Source organism: Passer domesticus, chromosome 4 (genome assembly GCF_036417665.1).
Source record: "Passer domesticus isolate bPasDom1 chromosome 4, bPasDom1.hap1, whole genome shotgun sequence".
In the NCBI taxonomy this organism is placed as follows: Eukaryota; Metazoa; Chordata; class Aves; order Passeriformes; family Passeridae; genus Passer; species Passer domesticus.
In genome coordinates, this window is record NC_087477.1 from 487,808 (window position 1) to 509,940 (window position 22,133).

Here is a 22,133-nt window from a genome sequence, read left to right on the forward strand (position 1 = left end):
CTGGCGTAGGTGTAACATGCAGGCTGGGAAGGAAGCAAGATTTGCTTTTGCTTAAACCTTAGGCAGGGAAGCAGTACAAGTGGCTGGGTTTTGCCATATCTGGCACCTAAGTATTCAAACAAAGCTGAAGGTCATTAGTGTGGAAAAGAAATTCTCTTGGTGTTCCTTCCTTAGAGGAATGCCAGAGTAGTAGAGATGAACATTCTCCCTTCTTCAAGGGAGCTGGAAGAGAGACCTAGAAATTCTGCATGACCTGTTGACTACAGCAATGCTGGTGCACTGCCCCAGTGTGTGTGTCCCCATCAGCTCCCCTGAGAAACATCCCGATTCTCCAAGTTTCTGGGATGGGGTGTTGAGGTGAGAGACCAGCTCAGCAGGCCAAAGGAGGGAAAACATCAAGTGACATTATTGGGCACCAGACAATTGAGAAAGGGGGCAGGATGAATGCCGCCACTTGGAGAGAAAGCTCTGCACTTGGTTCTGCATGGAACGATTTGCAAGCTCTAGCTCCTCTCAGAGCCAGAGGAGAGGCAGCGGCAGGAGTCCTTGTGGTTCTGCAGTGCAGGAAATGTGGAATGGGCCCTTGGACAGAGCCAGCCTCCTCTGCCTGTTCAGCTGCAGGCACCTTACAGAGAAGCACAGAGGAGAGCCAGAGCTGTCCCTGCTCTGCTTTTCCCCGTCCAGAGGGCTGAGGAGAAAAGCCCCAATGGGGAGCTCCTCAGAGCAAACTCTCAGCAGAAGAAGTAGAAGGGGCAAAGGTGGCCTATCCCTGTTTCTGTCCCATGGTTCCCCTGGGGTTCTGCATGGAATGTTGGGCTGTGCCCATAGCAACTGCCCTTGTCTGCTGCTCCTGCGGCCGTTGGTGGAACACTGGTGGAGCAGCACTGGAGCAGCAGCTGCAGCATCTGCTCCTGGCTGTCCCTCAGCAGCCACCTTCTGCACTCAGCGCCATAGCTGGCCTCTGCAGCGACATCCTCATCTCCTCGTCTGCCGCCAGGCATCCCCACAGCACTTTGGCACTGTGCAAGGTAAGAAAATACCCATGGGCCCCAAAGCACTCACAGAACAGCAGGAGGCTCCAGCTGGCTCTGCCACCAACCACCACAGACACGGTGTGTGGTCACTTTCCCCAGACGAGGTTGCACATGAAAGCAGGCTGCAACTTCTCCAGGAATAATGCTGCCTCCAGGGGAAATACAGACCTTTCCATAGAGGATGTAGGGAGCTGTCACAGTGCACTTGTAGATTCTCGTCCACTGATCACCTGATTAGAAGTTCTTAGCACCCATTTACGTTGTGGTAACCCCAAAGCCAATTGGTCATTCCGGGGGAGGTCAGGGGTTCAGTGTCCACTAATCCTGTTACACCCTCACTCTGGTCACACCTCCTGCAAAGCTTCAAAAACCAGAAGGATGGGACTTCTCCTCTGGGATGCCTGCCCATCAGAGCATGGAAGCAGTTTGCTGGGCTTGTCTGCAGTACTGGCTTTCATCCTCAGAAATGATCTGGTTGTAGCAATTCTTATGTACTCACATACTTACATCACTTACAGACACTGGAACAATATTCTATTTTCATAGCTTTTTTGATTTTTTTCCACCTGCCTTGCATCTCTTTTCCAGAGAGATATTGCTATAGATTTGTCTGTGTTGTTCAATGTGTGTAGGGCTGGCTCTGCCTCACGGTCAGAGGCAGCTGTGAAATGTCCTCTTGAGTGGTGCTTCTCAGGAACACAATCACAGTATCACAGCATTTTCTGGGCTGGAAGGGACTCCCAAAGATCATGGAGCCCAGCACCTGGGTCTGCTCAGGACAGCCTTAAGAAACCCAGCCTGTGCCCAAGAGCAGTGTCCAAAGACTTTTGGAGCTCTCTCAGCCTTGGTGCTGGAAGCCCTTCCCTGGGGAGGCAGTTCCAGTGCCCAAGCCCCCTCTGGCTGAAGAACCTTTTCCTTCCATCCAACCCAAGCCTGCAGTAGTGCATCTTCCATGCATCCTCTTGGCTCTTCTCACTGGCCCCAAGACTCAAGGCACTCTAGTGCCTGCCCTTCAGCTTTCCTTCTTCAGGAAGCTGCAGACTGCTAGAGGGACCTGCCTCAGAAATTCCAAGTGAAAAACGCAGCAATGACACCTAATGGAGGGGAGCTGGGACAGAGGAGCTTGGGGTTTTCAGTGGTGAGGATGAGAAGCAGGCTACCGACACATCTTGGCAGAATGAGTTTTATCTGGAGCGTTGTTTTGATCTCTTTCAGGTGGAAAGGAGAAGCACAATGAAAAGGAAAGTGAGAGCCCACACTGAGCCGTGAGTTTTGGCCTAGGGTTAAAGGACAGCAAACTTGAGGGACAGCGAGCAGGACAGCTGCTCTTTCAGAGTCAGGGTGGGATTGGTCCAAGGCCGTGGCTGCATGCCAGGTGTCTCTTGACCACTTGCCTTTCTTACGTCCTACTCCTTCTTCCTCTAGACACATCAATGTTGGCAGTGACTTTCAGGCTGAGCTCCCTGAGCTGCAGACCGGGCCGCCAAGTGAGGCTGAAGAGCCTGCAACCCTGGTCTGGAAGCCCTTGGAGGAAGACGACCCTGACCTGGATAAACCGGACAGAGGTAGCTGTCTAGCTTTCCTTCCACTCCTGAGATAGTCGGGCATGTAAAATGCTGGTTTTTGGGTAAAATGGCAGCTTTTGGCAGGCTCTGCTTCTCTCCTTGTCATGCCCATCTTCCCTTGTGGAAGTGGTAGGGGCAAGGAGAATGCTCTGCTTTTGCAGCAGAGCAGGAAAAAGAGCAACTGTGCTGCTCTCCAAATGGGTCAGGGGCATCTGCCACTGGAAGAGGGGAGATTGGCCCCCACTCCTTATGCCAAAAGCTGCATGGAAGGGAGAGGCAGCACTAGGTGGGCCCTTGCTTCAGCTGCCCCTTGCTTTGCTCTCCTTTTCGTGCTCTCCAAGCTGCAGGCTTTAGCTCTTGTGCTTTCCTTCTGCCTTGTATGGCAAGCCTTCCCCTTTGCCGGCTCAAGGCTGACTTTGGGTGGGTTTTTGTTGTGCTTGCAGTCAGAGAACTGTTGGACATGGCCAGCTCTCGTGGCCTTCCCGGGGAAGCAGCTCAGCTGGAGCTCGCCCTGCACTGCCTGCACCAGGCTCGCGGCAGCGTTCCGGTAGGAAGCGGCTGTTTGGGCGCGGGCAAGAGTGGGCAGGGAATTGATAAGGCCCGGGCAGCGGGACAGCCTTTCCTGGCTGCTCCTTGAAGAAGGGAGTTCACAAGCAGCAGAGCACTCGCTGCCTGCTGTGTCTCGTCCAGCTGCGGCAGGGCTGAGCCCAAATGGCTCCAGCAGGGACAAGATCTCTCCTGGAGGCAGCGCCGCAGGGTCCTGCAGCCTGCTGCCTTGAAAACCTCCTGGAGATCTGTGTTCTCTAAGACATTTTGAGGGGCAATTCCCAGAAGCCGCAGTCAGCTGAGGCAATTCAGGGTGCAGGAGGAGCAAAATCATGGAGTTGGAAAGGAAAATGCTACCCTTGGGAGCAGGAGCCAAGGGCCGGGCAGCAAAAATGAGGGACTGGGAGCAAAGCACAATCTTTGACCCATATGAGATCCAGTGGCCTGAATCCTCAGCTGAAGACGCAAAGCGGCTGAAGGGCAGCATGGGTGGGGTTTGGCTCCTTTTTTGTGTTGTGGGGCAGCTCAAGCCTTTTTCCTTTGCATCTTGCAGGAGGCTCTGGAGATGTTGCTCTCGGGGGGGCCTTCAACAGCTCAAGGCCATCCCTTGGCTGATTATCATTACGCAGGTAACCTAAGCCCAGCTTCTTCCTTCACTGACACATGCTGCCGTGCCCTTAATGGCCGTGTCAAGCATTTCTGCTTCAATTAGTTGTGCTTAAAACCAGCGCACGATCTCGCCTTCTCTGGGGGCAGGGAAAGCACCAGCATCGACTCCTTCAGCTTGACTCGTTTTCCATGCTTTTTTCCCTGGGGAATGCCTGCTCTCGTCTTCATCACCTTCTGAGGGAGCAGACATGCACACACGTGAATGACGGCTGGAGCCAGCTTGCTTTCGGCAGCCAGTGGGATCTGCTTCAAGTGGCTAGAGGGATCAATTCAGCTGCTGCTTTTTCTTGCCAGGCTCTGATAGATGGACACCTGAGGAGAAGGAGGCCTTCCAAAAGGCTTTCCACACCTACGGCAAGGATTTCCATCTCATCCAGAAGCAGGTAAAGCCACAGGACATTCCTCACCTTGGCAGATCATCAGAAGGACAAGTTGACTATTGTGGTACCGAATACTGCACCTATGTCCCTCTTTTCTCAAGTACCAAAACTGTTAAAGCAGTCACAGAACAGGACATGGAAGGCCTGCGTGAAAATGGTGATCCGGCCTCTGCAGCCCTTCTCTCCAGGCTGTTTTGGAAGACAAAGCTCTGTTCTGTTAAACTTGTCTCCCAGGTGTGCTGCTGCTTCCACAACACCTTGTGCTGGGATAACTGCAGTGAACGGGGCAAAGAAGAACTCTGCTAGAGGGACTTGGTGTTGATCTGTGCATTATATGTGTTACCACGTAGCATAAAACTCAGTTTATTACATTGCATAATGCCTCTCTGACTCCTGCATATTGATTTCATTTTACACCCTCCTCAATTTTCTCCGTGACTTTAATTCCTACTTTACTCTGTAATCTCGTTGTTCTCCAATGCACCCTACAGGACGGCTGTTTCAGATTCCTTCTTTTTCTCTTCACAACAGATCCCGAGTAAGACCGTGGCACAGTGTGTGGAATACTACTACTGCTGGAAAAAAGAGCAGAAACTTGCCAGCAGCACTCTTGCTCAGGTGAGTGGGAAGAAAATCCAGACATGCCAGCAGGGTCAAGAAACGGGCAGAAGGGCACAAGCCCTGCTGGCAAGCCACGCCAGACACCGCTTTGCCTGGCTCCCTTGGTCCCACGCACTGGGAGAGGCGCAGCAGGTGCTGCCCGGGGCTTTCTTGTGCTGCTACCCTAAAATACGGAATTCTGGAGCACAACTTTGACCCAACAAAGCAGCAGCACCACCACCAAAATGGGCTTTGACTCTCTACAAATCAGTTTCTCAAGGGCTGGCACCCTCAGATTCCAATCAGACCTTTCATTCCCCACTGCTTGCTAACATCAGCCATCTGGGCTGCCTTCATGGAGATGCTGCCAAATTTTAGAGATCTTTTGTAGCACCCCAGCGTATCCCCAAGAAGGAGCTGCCGGTGCCATGGCACCTTTAATACTTTCCTTACCAGCAAAGAACAATTTGCTTCACAGAGAGAGACAGAGAGAGGGAGAGAGAGAGATCATTTTGGGTAGCTGAATATAGGTAATCATGTGTCTTCACTAGTGTGATTGAATGTAAAAGCCATGCCCTAGACATGTGGGGAGGAAAACCAGAGATAAATAGATGTTAGGCAGAGAGGTAGAAATCAGACATGTAGAACTATGGATAGCCACGTATTTATCCCACCCCCTTAGAACTGTGGTAAAGGGGAGTATTTTCCTCCAACCTCCATGGTTGGCAGCCTGCCGCAGCCCCCTGCCATATCCAGCCCTTTTCTCAGCTCTTCGGGGTTTGGAAGAATTTGCTTAGGCCAATAGATTTTTGGGGTGGATGCTGTGAATTCCAGCTTTCTGAGAGGAAGGAAGCACTGATAAGGATTCTTTGATTCCCAGACTGCGGGCAAACGGAAGAGGAGGAAAAGCCCTCCCAGAAAGGAGACTGGGGAGACAGGGAAGAGAAGCCGCAAGCGGGCTGGCAGCGCGGAGTGTCCCTGCTGCCAACCGCGCCAGCCGCCCCAGCCGGCGGGAGGCCCCTTTCCGTGCGGGCAGTGCCAACGGTGCGCAATCTCCTCCTCCTTCTGCTCCCAGCTGCCCCTTTGGCCTAAAGCACGCTGACCCTTTCCAAAGGCACCACAGGGCAAGCTGAGGCCACTTGCAGGATCGCCCCTGGCAGCCCTGCTCAAGCTTACAGCCCACTTGAAACCCAAACAGCTTCGTTCAAACCCAGCATTCCCAGTGAAACCTTGCCATGCCCCAACAAGACACAGTTCGTACAAGCAGGAACACATGCATCAAAGCTTGCTTTGGTGCTGCTGATCCAATTAAACCTACGATGAAGCAAAAGGAGGAAGACATTTCAAAGAGTTGAAACCAGAAAGATGAGACTCATGGTGCTGATCACTTTACAAATGTGTCACAGCCTGAAAAGATGGAAATTCATCCAAAAAGGGAGATCTCGGCGCTTGGCTTAATGGTGTGTATGAAGTTAACAACGGATGGTTTGTTTCCTGTCTTCCAGGGAGTTTGAAACAATCAAGGAGAGGAACAAGCACAGAAGAAGACATCGCCCACACAAGGATGCACAGCCTCTCCCCAAGAAGAAAAGGCCAAATTAGCCCTGCATTTGCCCCAGGCTAGCAAGAGTTAGGCGTCAAGAGGATAGATAGAAATAAGATTGTTTTTCAAGTTTTTAGGATTGTTTATTCTTCTATTAGTTTACATGATAGTAATCTCTCTGTTTATTAGCTAAGATATATAAGTATTATTCAAGATGTATCAGTAGTGTTAGATTTAGCAATAAATGTAACAGGTTTGGTGTTTCTATGCTTCAACTTTTCACATTTTGTCTTTGTTGAGACACAATCTGTTTTTATCATTAAACCAAAGTTTGCTCCATTTTGCCTTTCTGTCTCTATGAAATCCCCAAGGCAGTGTTCATTATATTTCCTTGGTGTTGCAGGCACGGCATTTGCCCTGAGAGGGCAATGGGGGCACAGGAGTCCCCCCCAGGCCCAGCCCCTGGCTCAGCTGGCAGCACTTCCAGAGGCGTGTGCCCATTACTGCCAATGAAATCATGGTGGAGCTTCCTCCTTTGATTCCTGAACATCTCAGCTGGGAGTGGCTGGGGAGGCTTTGCTGAATTCAATGCACTGGATCTAAAGGAGTGCTCTTGTCTCACTGTACTTGCTGGGATAAAAGTAGTGGGTTGAGGCCTGTGGTAATCGGTGGAAGAAATGCGGCACTCAGTATGAGTGATCAGCAAATCTCAAAACTTTATTGATAGGCACATACATTTATATTGGTGCTAATGAGGCCAATACATATTGCAAAAGGCGAGCTCATTATTGGTTAGTTACTTATCAGCTAACCACGCCTACCTTAGCATTCTTGTGGCTACTATGTTGCAGCTGTCCACATCTTTTCTTCATATTTCTAACTAACCATCCTCTCCCCCATCCTGATGTTGCACCAAGGGCACAGTGCCCTTGCCAGGTTTGGACACTGACTGCTGACTCCTATCCTCATCTCCTTCTTGCTTAATTAAGGGTATTATATCAGTGTGACCTTTGTCAACTGGCTAGCTGTTCACAAAATCCTCCACACTTCCCCTGTTTTTCTGTTGCACAAGCATAGTCTGATTAGATGCAGCAAGTATCATTTTTTGAACCATGTTGTGTAAGCACATGCAAAAAACAAGGCAAAACTAACACTACTAACAAAGCTATAATGCCTACTATAATGATGACTCTAAGAATAGAGTGCAACCATGATCCCAAGCCTAAAGATTTGAGCCATTCATCAATACCGGAGCCCGATTCTACCTGTAAGTTTCCAATTAACCTTCGCAACTCAGAGAGCTGGGAGTGGATGGACTGGGAATGATCAGAGAGGTTCATGCAATGCATGCCCTCAAATTCCTCACAACCATGGCCTTGTGCCAGTAAAAGGAAGTCAATTGCAGCTCTATTCTGAAGCGTTGCATGGAGAATAGAATCAACATCAAGCAAAAAGCTAGAAAGTGCCAAAGAAGTGGCATTAGTTTGTTTAGCAAGCCAGCATCGTAGCTTGTTTAAAATGGCATGGGCACCTGCTGCTGATACCCCTGGAGCCAAAAAGGATGCTGCCACTATGGCCCCTGGGGACCAAAGTTTTACATCATCTTTGCAGTCAGCAGTAAATGCAGGGGCCATTCTTTTAATTCTATGATAGCGGTGGCTCATATTCAGGATCATGGATGTATTGGGTGTGAGTAGAGACAACCGTGCAATTGTACATGGCCCCCCGTTCAGCATCGATGGGACACTGGGCCAAGCACGGTCCCCACATATTAAAAAGAAACCTGCTGGTAATTGAATAGGGTCATTTGATGAGATTGACACCCTCTTTGTGGTATAATTGCACCAAGTTGTTGCATTACGGTAAATGGCCATGCTAGAAGTTACAATAGTAGAATAGTTCTTGGCTGGCAGCTGACTTTTATGCTTAAACCTAAGGCATGCATCCACTATCACTGAGCCTAACAGTTCCAAATCTTGGGGTTCCTGCGGTGCTATAGGAAAATGAGAAATCCATTGGTCCCAGTTATCTACACTGACCCTGGCGTCATTGGTTTTGCAGGTGGGTATTTTTGATGGGCATGGCCAGGGATCTGCCGGTAGTCCAATCAAACGGTAAATGGATTGCCGGGAGAAGATAATGACAAGCAAATAGCCTCCTGGTTAGTTAAATTTGCCATGGTGATCCAAATATTAGTCTTGGGCTGAGGTGGGGCCCATGCTTGATGGGTTCTCACTCCTTTGGCAATGTCTGGGCTGTCTATTAAGAGGGTAAATATGAGTAAAACAGCAGCATAAGTCTGCCACATCACCCTGATTTTCCCGGGCGCTCTTTTGAACCATCCAGACATTTGGGAAATTAACAGGTTGCTCACAAACTGTTAAGAAAGTCTCTTCTTTCCTTTCCCCTTTTTCTTTCTCGAGCTGCCCAGACTTAATCTTTTTAGAACCCTTAAACAATCGTCCTACGCTTGGTTGGGATCTTGATCCCCCAGAATCGGACTTACTACATCTAACTGGGAGAGGGGAATACCCCAACCACACTTAGACAGTAAGATACACAATTGAGATTGCTGTAAAGCGTGTTTGGCAAAGTGCTGTGTTTCCCACCTAAACCATGCGAGAATTTTCTGTTCTGGGGACTCATACAACTGTAACCCTTGGCAGCCAGGTAACCCTGTAAAGGCCTGGAGTTCTGCTTGCCAGGAATCCCACTGCCAATAAAATGTACAGCTTCTGCACCACAGCTCAGGTAACTGGGACTGAAGCACCCACTTAGTTTGCTGACAAGCCCCGCAAAAAGGCAATATCCATGCAGCACACTGAGTATTTTGACACTTAATACAAGCTAATCTCTTAGGCCTTCTACGATAAAACGTATGAAGCGATGGAAGCAGGCTTAGTATATTGTCTAGAGATTGACACCGATCAATCACTCGGTCAATGGCAAAGCTACAGTGTCCTTTCAGCTTGAGAAGTATCGGTCGAATGGTGATCAGCAGCTTTGCCTCCACTCGCCGACCGTCCTCTTCGCTCAGTTTTCTGGGGTCTGGTTCCATCTAACACGGCTGCTGGGGTCCATTTAGCAGCTACCCACAAGGATCCTGTAGGGGTAGAAACACAAAGATATCCACGGCACCAGTATAATACCTTAGCAGGACCTTGCCATTGTCCTGTCTTGGGATCTCTGTATTTTACCCATACATCCTGCCTCACACTATCTTTCTCTGTTACATAATGATGAATTACAGCAGGAACTTTGCTTTCCCCAAAAACACACAGGTGCTTTAAGACAAATAGACACTTTAGCAACCTTTCTTGCGGCTCTCTAATATCTTTGTATTTACCTAGATATCTTTTCAGGGTACCATTAGCTCTTTCTACCATCACTTGTCCTGTCGGGGAATTAGGGATGCCTGTCACGTGTTCTATCCCCCACATTTGCATGAACTGCTTTATTCTTTTGCTGCAGTAGGCAGGCCCATTGTCTGTCTTAATATGCCGTGGCACTCCCATTACTGCAAAGCAGCTACTGAGATGCCTCTCTACATGCCCTGCTTTCTCACCAGTCTGTGCTGTGGCCCATATAAAATGACTACAGGTGTCTATAGTAACATGCACATACTTTATCCTTCCAAACTCAGCAACATGTGTGACATCCATTTGCCAGGTCTCATTTGTATTCAGCCCTCTGGGGTTAACTCCTAGACCTAACCCGCAGCCCCCGTTATGATGACTACATATGGGACAGGCTTTGACTATTGCCCGTGCCTCTTCCATAGATATCTGAAATTCTCTATGGAGGCCTTTTGCATTTTGGTGAAACATGGAGTGTGCTTCTCTGGCCACAGTCTGCCTGGGAATTGGAGTCACATGTGTGATTGAGACTAGCTTATCTGCTCAGGCATTACCCTTTCCTAGACCAATATCCCACTTATGACTTCTGATATGAATGACAGAGAAAGGATACTTCCTCAGCTTAATTGCCCTCTGTAACTGTATAAACAGCTCATGTAACCTCCTGTTTTGAACCTCTTTTATAGAGGCATCTTCTATTCGCTCGCATACTCCAGCAACGTACAAAGAATCTGTCACTATATTGAGGGGCCCAGAAAAATGCATCATGGCCCAAACAACAGCCAATAACTCCATGGTTTGTAAAGTATCCAATTCGGAGGCCTGGAGAATCTGATGGTGCCATTGTCCCTTTTCCTGCCAGGTCACTGCAGCAATTCTGGATTTTCTTCCTGCATCTGTGTAGGCTGTTATGGCATCCGCCAGGGGTTTCTGTGACCTTTTTGGGCATTGAGTCCAACCCCATTGCCCTACCCAATTCAACGGTATATTGGGGATATCATCAGTGGCGATCACACTTCCGGCTCCTAACAGTGCCTCTTGTAATTCCATACTGTTTATCAGGTACCAGGTCAATGTATCTTTCTTCATTGGTACCCGTATCTGAGCAGGCTCCTTTCCCATGATCTGTAGTGTCCGTTCACAACCCTCCTTGATGAAATCAGCCAAAATTTCGATTTTTTGAAAGAGGGTTTTATGCTGTTGAAGTGGAGGAGATATCCATTCCAAGGCCCACGCCTCCCCCGTTTTTCTGTTTTGCTGAGTAAGTGCACCTAGTAAGTATTTAGTTCCACACCAAACTGTCAGCTGTATAGGGAGGTTAAGGTCTCGTCTCCGGACACTGCCCTGTGTCACACAGTCCAATATCTGTCTGTCTTCTTTGCTTGTTGAATGGTCAACATTTCTCTTGCTCTTGATAGAGTTTCACATTCTTCATTGAAATCCATCTGGACTTTGCACCTGTTAAAACACAAACAAATCCCATGTCCCCGCAGGACTGAAGAATTTTCTCAAAATCCTAGAGGTGAAGAATGGGTCCTGGTTTCATTTTGCAATGTTACATAGAGAAATGTTAAGATAAGAGTAATTAGGAATAAATTCAGATAATACACACCATCAACAACACATACAAGATCAGAAAATTACCAAACACTACAACACTGAACTCTTATCCCAGAGTCTGTGACAGCTGATAAACCTTAAAATGACAGAGAATTGGGGAAATCATGTCCGGATTCATGGTTCTCCAAATTACCTCTGAAAATGGCTCAGCCATCATAGATGGTCAAATCGCCAAGTCAAAAGGACTTGAATACTATTTGATGCAGAAAACATCTGGGTCGATTGTCAGTCACTCTATCCAAATAGATTCAGAGCTTGGCCAGAGCCCGAACTCTAATTGGTGAGTATCACTTAACACATTTTTTAAACAGGACTTTTAAAAACAGCTGTTATAAACAAGAAACCTTAGGGTTACAAACCAATCAAACCAGCAAATAATTGAATCCTTCTGAAGTTTCTGTCAAGACAGAGATTTTCTAAACACAGCACACTTCTTGAATTCTCTGCTGGAGTATTTCTGTAATAATAATAAAAGAACCACAAAACTGGCAATTTGGATAAAAACCCTCAGAAACATCTAAATAGTTAGGAAATAAAAAGACAGGATCTTGAAGAGACACGTGTCTTGCAGGTGATCACACAAAAAAAATAGAAAAACACATGAAAGCCGGCTGCAAACACCACAACAACACACCAACAACAACTCTCATCACAAAAATCTGAAAACTCCCTAACAAGAAGTGCTTGAAGGGGTTAAGACAACCTTCCCAAAGTATTCATCTAGTATTAACAACAATCGCTATCTATCAGCATTACTTACAAAAACCGAAAATAACAAAGGTTATAAACTTAATATAAATAATTCTTAAAACTTTGAATCATTGGGGAATCGACTGATGACCCCACAACAGGATCTGATTCACCTTTCCCAAATGCTTTGTCTTCCAAGACACCTTGAGTAATTAAATCTTTACTAATACTTTCATCTTTACACGACATTTTGTTTCCCAGGGAATAATTTTTTATAATAAAAGCAGTTCCCCCTTTTTTTTTTTAATTTTGTTTTGTTGCTTTTTGTTGTTTTTTTTTGTTTTTTTGATGAATCCAGGTGGCATTTTGTTACACTGAGATTTCTTACTGATTGACAACAATCATTAACTGAAGGATAACAGGCTGGTAAAGCTGGACAGTTCGCAGAGATATTTTAAAACAAAACTGAGAAAGATGACAGATAATTTCAAACACAAATAATTTCACTTAAAATAAGGACAGTACAAAAACAATTCGCACATTTACATCCATTTATCTAATGCCATCTCTTAATGAATAGAAGAGAGCAAAGACCATAAAGACCATAGTATACAGAAATATTACAGTTTAAATCTTCTCACATGTAGTCCAAACAGAAACTAGGAAGTTTATTTAGATTCTGTTCCCTTAAAAGGTTGTTCCTGCCTCAGGTAAGGGAAAGGCAATGAAGTCATCAAACTTTAAGCCATCAAACCCAAATACTCTACCACTTTTAAAAAAGCAAACACATTTACAAAAAAACCACAAAACGGTAAACTAACTGTAAAGCCTGTGGAACAGTTGGGTGAAGTGCCCCGTGAAACATCTGCTGCATTTTCTGTGGAGTTGCCCTTTTTTTTTTTTTTTTTTATGAAAAGCTGGATAAAGCACTGTGTGAATTTTCAGAAGTTTTCCATCCTGATCTTGAAGAAAATTCCTGACCTGTTTTTTCTCAGACACTTGTTTGAATTGCTGCGATGGGCTGGCTGCTGTGGTTGCCAGGCAGCTGTGACAGGGCGGTGCCTTGAGGAATGTCAGCTTCCGCCCCGTCTCCACCTGCTCCAGCACAGCCTCAGCCTGTGCCACCTCGGGGGTGTGGAGAGGAACGCCCTCGCCCGGACCCGCGCAGCCCCGGTCTCCTTTGGGCTCCGCTCTGCCTGGATCTCCGCTCGGGCTGGTTCCCCCTGGCTCTGCGCCAACACCCACAGCCAGCAGGAGAATGTCCCACACCGCTGGTGCTCTTGTGCGCTTGCAAAAAGTGAAAAAGCCCTCCCAGCTCCAGCTTTCGGGTTTCGTGTTACTGGTGCACGTCCGCGCCGCTATCACTGGCACTGCGCTTGTCGCTGCCATGTATTCGGCCCCCGCGTCTCACCTTGGCTGGCCCGGCCCTGGCTGGCACTTCCCTCGCGATCTGTGCGCTTTCTCCACGGACAGCTGCCGTGTGAGTTTTTGTCACCGTGCGCGTCACTGGACCCGCGGTGCGCGTAACTGCCGCCGGCACCGAGCATGCCACCACTGCCACACGCGTTCTCGCCGCCGCGTCTGCCCCGGGCTCTCCCGCGGCCCCTGTCGCACTCCTGGTCCCGAACTTATGCCACTCTGTTAATTCATGTACTGTATAAGGATTTTGAGAAACTCCTTGTGCATACCCGTAAGCTAACAACTGTGGGAGCTCGTTCTGCAAATCTATGTCCTTAACCTGATGCTTTTTTAAAAAGCAAGTAAATAAATCATATTCTGCTTGCCTTTCCATTTCCATTTTTGAGAACATCAACGTTTTTGCAGCCCTTCAAGGTCTCGGCAGCACATATTGGCCGGGCTCTTCTATAAGGTCACCCAGGGCACGGCACCTTTCCCTTTTTCAGCAATGCTTATTCGCCGTCCTTGCTGCTGTAGGACCCGAACTCGTTCACTGATCCACCGTGGTTGCCGTTACCGGTTTCACGTCCAGGGTCACCATTTGTGGTAATCGGTGGAAGAAATGCGGCACTCAATATGAGTGATCAGCAAATCTCAAAACTTTATTGATAGGCACATACATTTATATTGGTGCTAATGAGGCCAATACATATTGCAAAAGGCGAGCTCATCATTGGTTAGTTACTTATCAGGTAACTACACCTACCTTAGCATTCTTGTGGCTACTATGTTGCAGCTGTCCACATCTTTTCTTCATATTTCTAACTAACCATCCTCTCCCCCATCCTGATGTTGCACCAAGGGCACAGTGCCCTTGCCAGGTTTGGACACTGACTGCTGGCTCCTATACCCATCTCCTTCATCCTTAACTAACGGTATTATATCAGTGTGACCTTTGTCAGCTAGCCAGCTGTTCACAAAATCCTCCACAGTGGAGGGCTGAAGGGGGAAGCTTTGTCCCTCAGCCTTGAAGTCTTGTTGAGGAGCTGCTTGTGCTCTGGGGGACGCACACCAATGATGTTTATCCAAGCCCTGCAGATTCATTCCTGAGCTTCCTGACTCGCCACAGAGACTTTGAGGCTGTCATGTTGGGGCACAAATTTCAGTCTGGGAACTTCTTGAAATGCTTCAATTACTCTGTTTTTGTTTGGTGTTTTTTTTAGGGTTTTTTTTGTTGTTGTTGTTGTTTGTTTGGTGGGTTTTTTTGTTTTGGTTTGGTTTGGTTTTTTGGGTTTTTTTCCTTGCAGAATTATTGCCATAATCTTTTGCTTCCAGAGAATCTTTTCCATGTCTTTAGGAAACTTCTCTCTGCTAGGCTCCCAGATGAGGCCAATTCCCAGGTTCCTTCCCACACTGAGGTGTAGGCCATGTTTTCCACTCTCCAGCTGGAACAGAAGAAAGCAGAGAGTTTGCTGTTGTGGGAGAGCAGCTTCTCTTTCCTGCCTGCTTTCTCTTTGGGACAGGTCGGTGTGTGCTCATTAGATAAAGGCAGGTTTAAACTCTGGAGGAGTTGTGTTCCAAATTGCTCCCTCCTCGAGCTCTTCTGTGGGCATCCTTGGACAAAAGGCCTCTTGGTGGGAGCTCCCAGTGGCAGGTTAAGGAAGGAGGTTGATATTTCAGGGCTGTGACTGCTGAAAGCAGCTGGTTTCCAGAGGTGTCCAGAGCTGGGAGTGGCTCCTTTTCTCAGCTGCCTGCAGAAAAGGAAGTTGCCAAGTGAGAATTTCCTTTGCAGAGATGGCCATCAGGGATTTTTCCAAGAGAAGGGCTGGCAGAGAGGCAGGTCTGGTGCTAAAGTGGCTGTGTGTTTGTTTTGATAGTGGGGAGGGTCGGAGATGCAGACACAGACACCAGCTGGAGGAATAGTGTCATTTACTGCAATGCAAAAGTGCAAGAAAGAGTCAGAAAAGGAGAAGCCAAGCAATGCACCCCAGCATTATTACAAAAGGTTGCCTCTAGTGGTTAAGAAAGATACATCAGCAGATACTCCAATGCTTTCCCCTTCATCCAGAGCGGCACATCAGCTGGGGGAAGCTGTCCCAGCCAAGCCCTGGAGAGCCACGGCCGGGAACTGGGAAATCCTGCAGAGCCTCCACCTTTGCTGGCCACGAGGCTTCCGAGTGCGCTGTGAGAGCAGCCCGGCTTTGACAGTGCTGGACAGGCAACGTGACAGAGCTTCTTCTGGGGGACATCTGATTTCATTCTCCTCTTGGTTTTCTGCCCGAGCCTGCCCAGGGCTCAAGGAGGAGCCAGGGCCAGGTGTGGCCTTGTCCATTTTCCTAATGCAGAAAGGTGCAGACGTGTTTCCCCAGTGAATGGATGCATTGATCCTTTTGATAGCAATACTTGGTTAAGGAGCAGATACACAGCACATTTGGTTGGAAGGGTCACCTAGAGGGCAGCTTTGGCTCAGGTCCTGTTGTTGAGGCTTCAGGCAGGGTCTGAAGTTCAGGCTTCAGTCCTTCAGTATTTTGTGGTGCAAATCATTGCTGTGCAGAGCTGGAAACAAACAAGTCTGTCTTTAGCACATTTGAGACAGGGAAGAGGATTAGCCCTGCAAGGCCAGGCTAGGGCCAAGAGCAGAAGGCCAGCAGCCTGCATTTGCCCACAGGGAGCCCTCCAGAGCACGAAGCCACTCCTGGCCAGGGGCTGAGGTGCCCGAAGCTGCCTCCCCGCTGTGCAGCTCTGCAGAGCTCGCGCAGCGCCGGGTCCTGGGCAGCTGGACAGCCCGACTGCCCTGGAGCACAGGGAGTGTCCCAGAGAGAAGCTGCTGCCCTTTGCTTTGCAACTGTTTCACAGGGTCCTGTCATTAATCCATAGTGTCTGATATGTTTTCCTTTTGTCTCCCGTATTTAACACAGCTTTTTGATAAAATGGACTGATGTAGCTACTGCTGGTGGTGGTGCTTTTGTCTGCAGGTGAGGGCAGGTGATTTGAGCCAAGGACAGAGTCCACTGTTAACATCCCAGCTTTGCCAAGTCAAGGAAACCTCTCACAATTGGGCTCATGGTGCTGAGCAGTTTTCCTAGTTTTTGGAAAGCTTTGACCTTAAGAAACCCAGCAGATTTTCCTCCATGAGGATACCAGCAGTAGCATGATGCCAATTTTTTCCACCTCTTCTCTGTGTCTTTGTGCTTTTAGGAGTTCCTCAGTGCCCAGCAGGAATGAAAGGACCTGTGATGATGTGATTTGAGAGCTCTGTTGTTCCTTGCCACATGAGTGTTCATGACAAGCTGGACACCCCACTCGTGGCTCTGTTGAGTTAAATTCATCCCAATTCTGTGCAAACAGCAGCCCCGAGGTGCTGAGGAGAGCAAGGACAGTGGGTGGGTGTGCATGCACACAGCCGGGGCTGATTGCTGTGTGGGCAGAAGGTTTTGGACTGCTGTACATCTTCACTCTCCCAAGTTGGAGGAATATATCAAATCTGTACAAAATAAAAACATTTATCAAAATATACCAAAATGTATCACACAACACATATGAATTTATTATATATGTAATTTGTCATCTGTAGACTACATACTATATATTTTAATATAGATACTATAATAAACAGAAAATATAAAATATAGACTTGGTCTTTTTCTCAGCCATTGCCTGTGGGTCATACAGACCATCTCCTGGTGTTACTGCATTTGTGTCTTCTGGTACTACTTATTATAGCATCCATATCCCTGGTAGTTCCTTCAGGGAACTTCACACAAAGGGCTTCCATCATTTCAGTGCTTGTCAGAACTTGTTCCTTCCCGGTTCTCCAGCCTCTTTCTGGATTTTGGAGCATCTCAGCACTTGTGTCCATGGCCCTTCCTTCATCCCCAGCCTGCAGCAGTCACAGTCACTGCTGCCTCCCCCTTGCTGCAGCTCATTTGCCCAAGTGCTGCCAAAGGCAGCGGAGCTGGCTCAGGATCCCTGTTGGCTTCTGGGCTCTGGGATGAGCTTCAGGGGGACACTTGGAGCTCTTCCTGAAGAGCTGCCCGTGGGATGGGGGGTGGATTTGTCCTCCCCAGGTGGCTCCTGCTTGGAGTTCTGCTCTCAGTGTAGCCCCGGAGTTTTCTCAGCAGACCTTGGCAGCGAGTTCTGAGCCAACGTGTGGCTCTGCTGCCATCCCAAATCTGCGCTGCCCTTGCCCAGCCTGAGTGCAGGTGGGGCCTGTGCTGGGCATGGCCGGGGATTTCCATGGCCCAAATCCTGCAGCATTTCCATCTGCTCCTGGCTTTGGGTAGCACAAATCTACAGTTCCTTCAATTGAATCATTACATTTATTGCAGATAGCTACACCTGCACTAGTAATGTACAAATATGCAAAAAACCCTTTAGTTTAAAAATGAAATTTGTTTTAAATTGCTACACTTGTGCTGCCAATGTATAAACATGCAAATATCAATTTAAGTTTAAATCTAATTCTTTTTGAGATAATTGTGCTTTGTAAATATATACAAATATCAACTTCAGTTTAAAAAATTAGTTTATTGCAACTCTACAACTCACTATACACAAATATGAATTGAAGTTTAACAATTAAATTTTTTACATATTACTACAACTGTACAGCCCATATACAAATACAGGAATGTGGGAACTCAGTACATCACTCCGGATGTCCAGAGCTACCGAGACAACCCTTGGGGGGCTCGGAGGCCCTGGAATGTTGCCAAAAGTACCTGGTGGCTTGACTTTGATCCTTTTAAAGAAATGACACCTGAAGGTGAGGAGATGAGAGAATTTCATGTCTGAATGGTGAGGGGATGTTATTCACTTGTTAGAACTTAAGTTAGAATGCACTGTACAGGGGGGTTTTATGTATTGTACAGGGGGGTCTAGAATTCTGTACATGGATCAGGAGTCCCAAGATGGAGGAATTTGGGCGTGCCCTGTCCTTCTTCTTTCTTCTCCTTGGCATCCATGTTCAAGATGATGTTGGCATGTGTGGATTGGTTCATAGAAAGAGTACACTTGCCAACAAGGGCAGAAAGTATTGGGAAGTAAAGGTAAATATCGAATACGTAATTTTCATTATAAAAGAGACAACCGCCTCGTGGGCGAGAGAGAGTGCCTTTGGCTGTCTTGCTGATCTGACCTCGGCTGGACAGACAGAAAATCTTTGTAGATAAGAAATAATAAACTCGACTGAAGACCTAAAAGCAAGAGTCCAGACTCCTTCTTCAAGAGCGCGGCCTACCCAGAACCACTTTTTCCCGTGCTGGGGCAGAGACAAGCAACAGCCGACCCCAGCACAGGAATATCAATATCCCTCTCTAAAGAATCTCAGATCCAGAATGAAATAAATACAATTTTAGAACTATGCAACTCCATATATATTTAAGTAGAAGTAAATACATATATATCCATAAGAATATATAGATGTAAATATGTATTACGTATTTCATTCCATATATGACTTATAATACACACATAACAAACATATCTATAAATATACAAATATCAATGGATCAATAAAAAAATCCATACAACCCCAGCAATAGAACTACACAGCTACAAAAATGTACAAGTATGTAAATATAACTACAGGTGTAAACCCATCAATATCCATGCATCAATATAACAATATACATACACAGATACCTACACAAATATCAGTCAATGTATGTAAATATCCCTACACTTGTAACTATCCAAGTCTAACTCTACCCATCCATAAACAGAACCAGATCAGCAGGGATTGCAGCCCCCCATGTTCCCAGGCTCTCCCTCGGTCTCCTCCTCCCGTGCAGAGCAGCTCTCCTGGACAGGGACAGCAGATGGGACATCTGGGAAGCAAAGGGAACACTGAGTCAGTATGGGGACGTTTCCCTTGGCAGCAGCTGCACTTCCATCAGGGAAGAGGAAATGTCAGAGCCTCCCCAGGAGGATCAGAAGGAAAAGCAGCCGAGCAGGCCAGGCTGTGCTGAGCTGTTCACTTCTTTCAGGCATCCCAGTTGCCCTGGGGGAACTCCCTCATGTCACGTTATTGAACCACCTCTGCACTTACCTAGACTGTGGCCCCCAAATCAAGCAGTATTTCTGTCTCCAGCTGCTTGCACCAATGACAGGGAACGTCCTCTGACAGCGCTGGGGCACAAAGTTACCTTCCACAGCTCATCTGACAGGGCCTTGCTCTTCCTCAGCTTCCTGTCTTTCTCCTTATCTTCCACTTGGAATTTTTACAGCATTTCTTTTTCTTTCCCCTTGATCAGTGCTAAAATGAATATTTCTCTTCTAAGCTTGAGTTTGTTCAGTGATCCTGTCAAGCATTTTCTCAGAAGCCTTTCTCATGGAATTGAGTGTTAATTTCAGCAGTTTTGGTGATTTTCTGTGTGATTTCTGCAAATCTTCTGTTCATTATGGCACCACTTAGGAAGGTACAAAGAGAAAAAGGATGTTTCTGTAAGTCAGTCCACTGGTGGAATATTCATGGGTAGAGAGAGTGATTAGCTGCATTTTACATGTACTCCTAACCTGAAAGTGCAACAGGTAACTTGGGGAGAAATCAAAGCCAGATCTCTCCTTCTACCAGCCTGTATTCAAATGTAAAGTAAGTAGAGCAGGGTGAGAATGTTAGTGCTCCATTAGTGCATCCATAGATTCCTGCTATGCCTGGGAACCTGATGCTCGGAGTCTTCCGCGTTTAGGGGAACTGCATTTCAGCGAACTGCATTTCAGCAAAGAGAGTCCCTGTTCACAGGCACCAAAGGGAAGAGGGTCCCACGGAGAGTTGGCCGAGGAACGACACTCACAGCCCATGTGGCTACATGCTGCTCCCCTTTTTTAAGCAACTTTGGCACATTTATCCTTCTCTAGACACTGTCTCAGGCCACTAATGCTTAATGCTCCTTGGTTCAGTAGCTGCATTCACACATGCATGTTAATTACTGATTGGCTGTCACACCATAAGCATCTTTAGCTAAGGTGTGCCAAATTAGCAGTTCCCACTTGTGTGTGTTTGGCATTTGGTTTCATCTGGGCACAATGCTCCTTCTTCCTTGATGTATCTGTTGGAGGACAGTACATGGTCTGTCTCGTTCTGGGGACAGTACATGGTCTTCAGAGTAACTGTGTAAACTGCAGACCAGATTTTCCAATTCTCACAGGAGAATGCCATGGCCTTGTTCAGCCAGGAACCCTTCTACAGTTTGTGGACCCATTTTCTGTATGGCCAGAGGCTTTTCCTTGCCACAAAAAAACCCCAACAGAAAAACAAAAAAACCCCACAAACTTTCAAATACAAAACCAAACCAAACAAAAAAACAAACAAACAAACAAACAAACAAACAAAAGACCCAAAACAAAACCACCACCCAAAATCAACAATAGCAACAATAGCAAAAAACCCAAACAAACAAACAAACAAACAAAAACCCAAAAAACCAAAACAAAACAAAAAGGTAAAAAAAATAAAAATCAAAAAACCAAAAAACAAACCAACTCAAAGAATTACCTCAAGTAGTAATAAAAGAAAAACTACTAAGATTAGGATTCATTTATTCCTTTTGGAATGTCATCCATAGAGATTCTCATTTCAGAGCTGAAACTGTACAAAAGTTATCTAAAACACTCCCAGTTAAATGGGACCTACTCAGCCCATGGAGGTCATTCCCAGCAGCAAGACTGAGAGAACAAATCAGAGTCTAAAACCAGAAATGAATAAAAGTGGCCAGGAAAACTCACTGAAGTGGCCACCAGTGCTTCCCCTTGCTCTCTTGAGGTGCAGAATTCCAGTGGCTTCTAAAGAAAAAGTGAGCCCATAGGAAATGCTCTATGGAAGGCACTATAAAGTTCCAATGCTTTCTAGAGAAAATCATATGATAGGAAATGATAATTTCAGTCCCTTATCATCTTCTTGGAAAGTGCTCTCATTTTTCCACAAGTCTCTGCTGTGACCAACCCTGGTGACTTTGGATACTCAGGTACATCCTCATCAGCCTGGGGACTGTGTCTTATGTCAGAAAGCACAGCAACAAGCCACCTAAAGAAAAGTGGAAAGGACCATTTGAAGTGTTCCTAAGCACTCCTGCAGCAATAAAAGGGGATGGGATCAGTACATTGATACACCTGTCCCCAAGGGAAGCCAGCCCCAACACATAAGGGACTGGAGGGGAAAATATAGATGAGAATTTGAAGCCTCAATTTGTTAAGCATGGAAATAAAACTTTCTAATGCAGTCTAGAGTGAGTTAGAAGAAATCCCATCAAGGGAAAGATATATCATGAAGGGGTAACCATGAAAAGTCCTCAGTCTCAGCCCAGCCTGGGCAGCAGCACTCTGGCACGCTCTGTCAAGCAGCAGCAGCCAGCAAGCCCAGGGGAGGCAGCCCAGCACAATTCACCCCATGCCCCCCACGGCAGCGTCCCTGGGGCTGCTGCACTGCAGAGCTGGAGGAGCACCCCTGAGCAAGGCAAAAATGGACCCAAGTCTCAGGGTTTAGGAGGTGACATTTTCTTGAACTTGGCTTGAAGGAGAGCAGAAGGGCAACAATGGCTCAGGTGTTCAATCACAAAACACCCCAAGGGCTCTCAGGTACAGGGACTCAACATCATTGGCTTGGAGACAATGGAGGAATTTGTGGAATGCTCTGCAAGGAAGAAAGGGGCATTCATAGCCACCTTTGAGTGTTCCCAAATATTATCCTCCCTCAATCAATTTCATATCCTTTCCCTAAAGACGCTTACAGCCTT

The 22,133-nt window shown here is 47.0% G+C and overlaps 1 protein-coding gene across 1 annotated transcript; it reads left to right on the top strand.

Moving 5' to 3' along the window:
- Positions 1–832: 832 nt before the first annotated feature.
- LOC135298325 (zinc finger protein 541-like) lies at positions 833–6,676 on the top strand. Its single transcript, XM_064415892.1, has 7 exons — positions 833–1,028; positions 2,250–2,299; positions 2,460–2,599; positions 3,699–3,774; positions 4,109–4,197; positions 4,726–4,812; positions 6,300–6,676. Exons 3-7 carry the CDS (start codon positions 2,468–2,470, stop codon positions 6,306–6,308), a joined length of 393 nt encoding a protein of 130 aa, XP_064271962.1. The 5' UTR covers positions 833–1,028; positions 2,250–2,299; positions 2,460–2,467; the 3' UTR covers positions 6,309–6,676.
- Positions 6,677–22,133: the final 15,457 nt, after the last annotated feature.

Bases quoted from the DNA above. Each gene is read 5' to 3' on its own strand.
- LOC135298325 (XM_064415892.1), top strand. From the start codon at position 2,468: ATGTTGGCAGTGACTTTCAGGCTGAGCTCCCTGAGCTGCAGACCGGGC. The intron at 2,600-3,698 runs GTAGCTGTCTAG...TGCATCTTGCAG, and splicing joins CCTGGATAAACCGGACAGAG to GAGGCTCTGGAGATGTTGCT. The intron at 3,775-4,108 runs GTAACCTAAGCC...TTTTCTTGCCAG, and splicing joins GGCTGATTATCATTACGCAG to GCTCTGATAGATGGACACCT.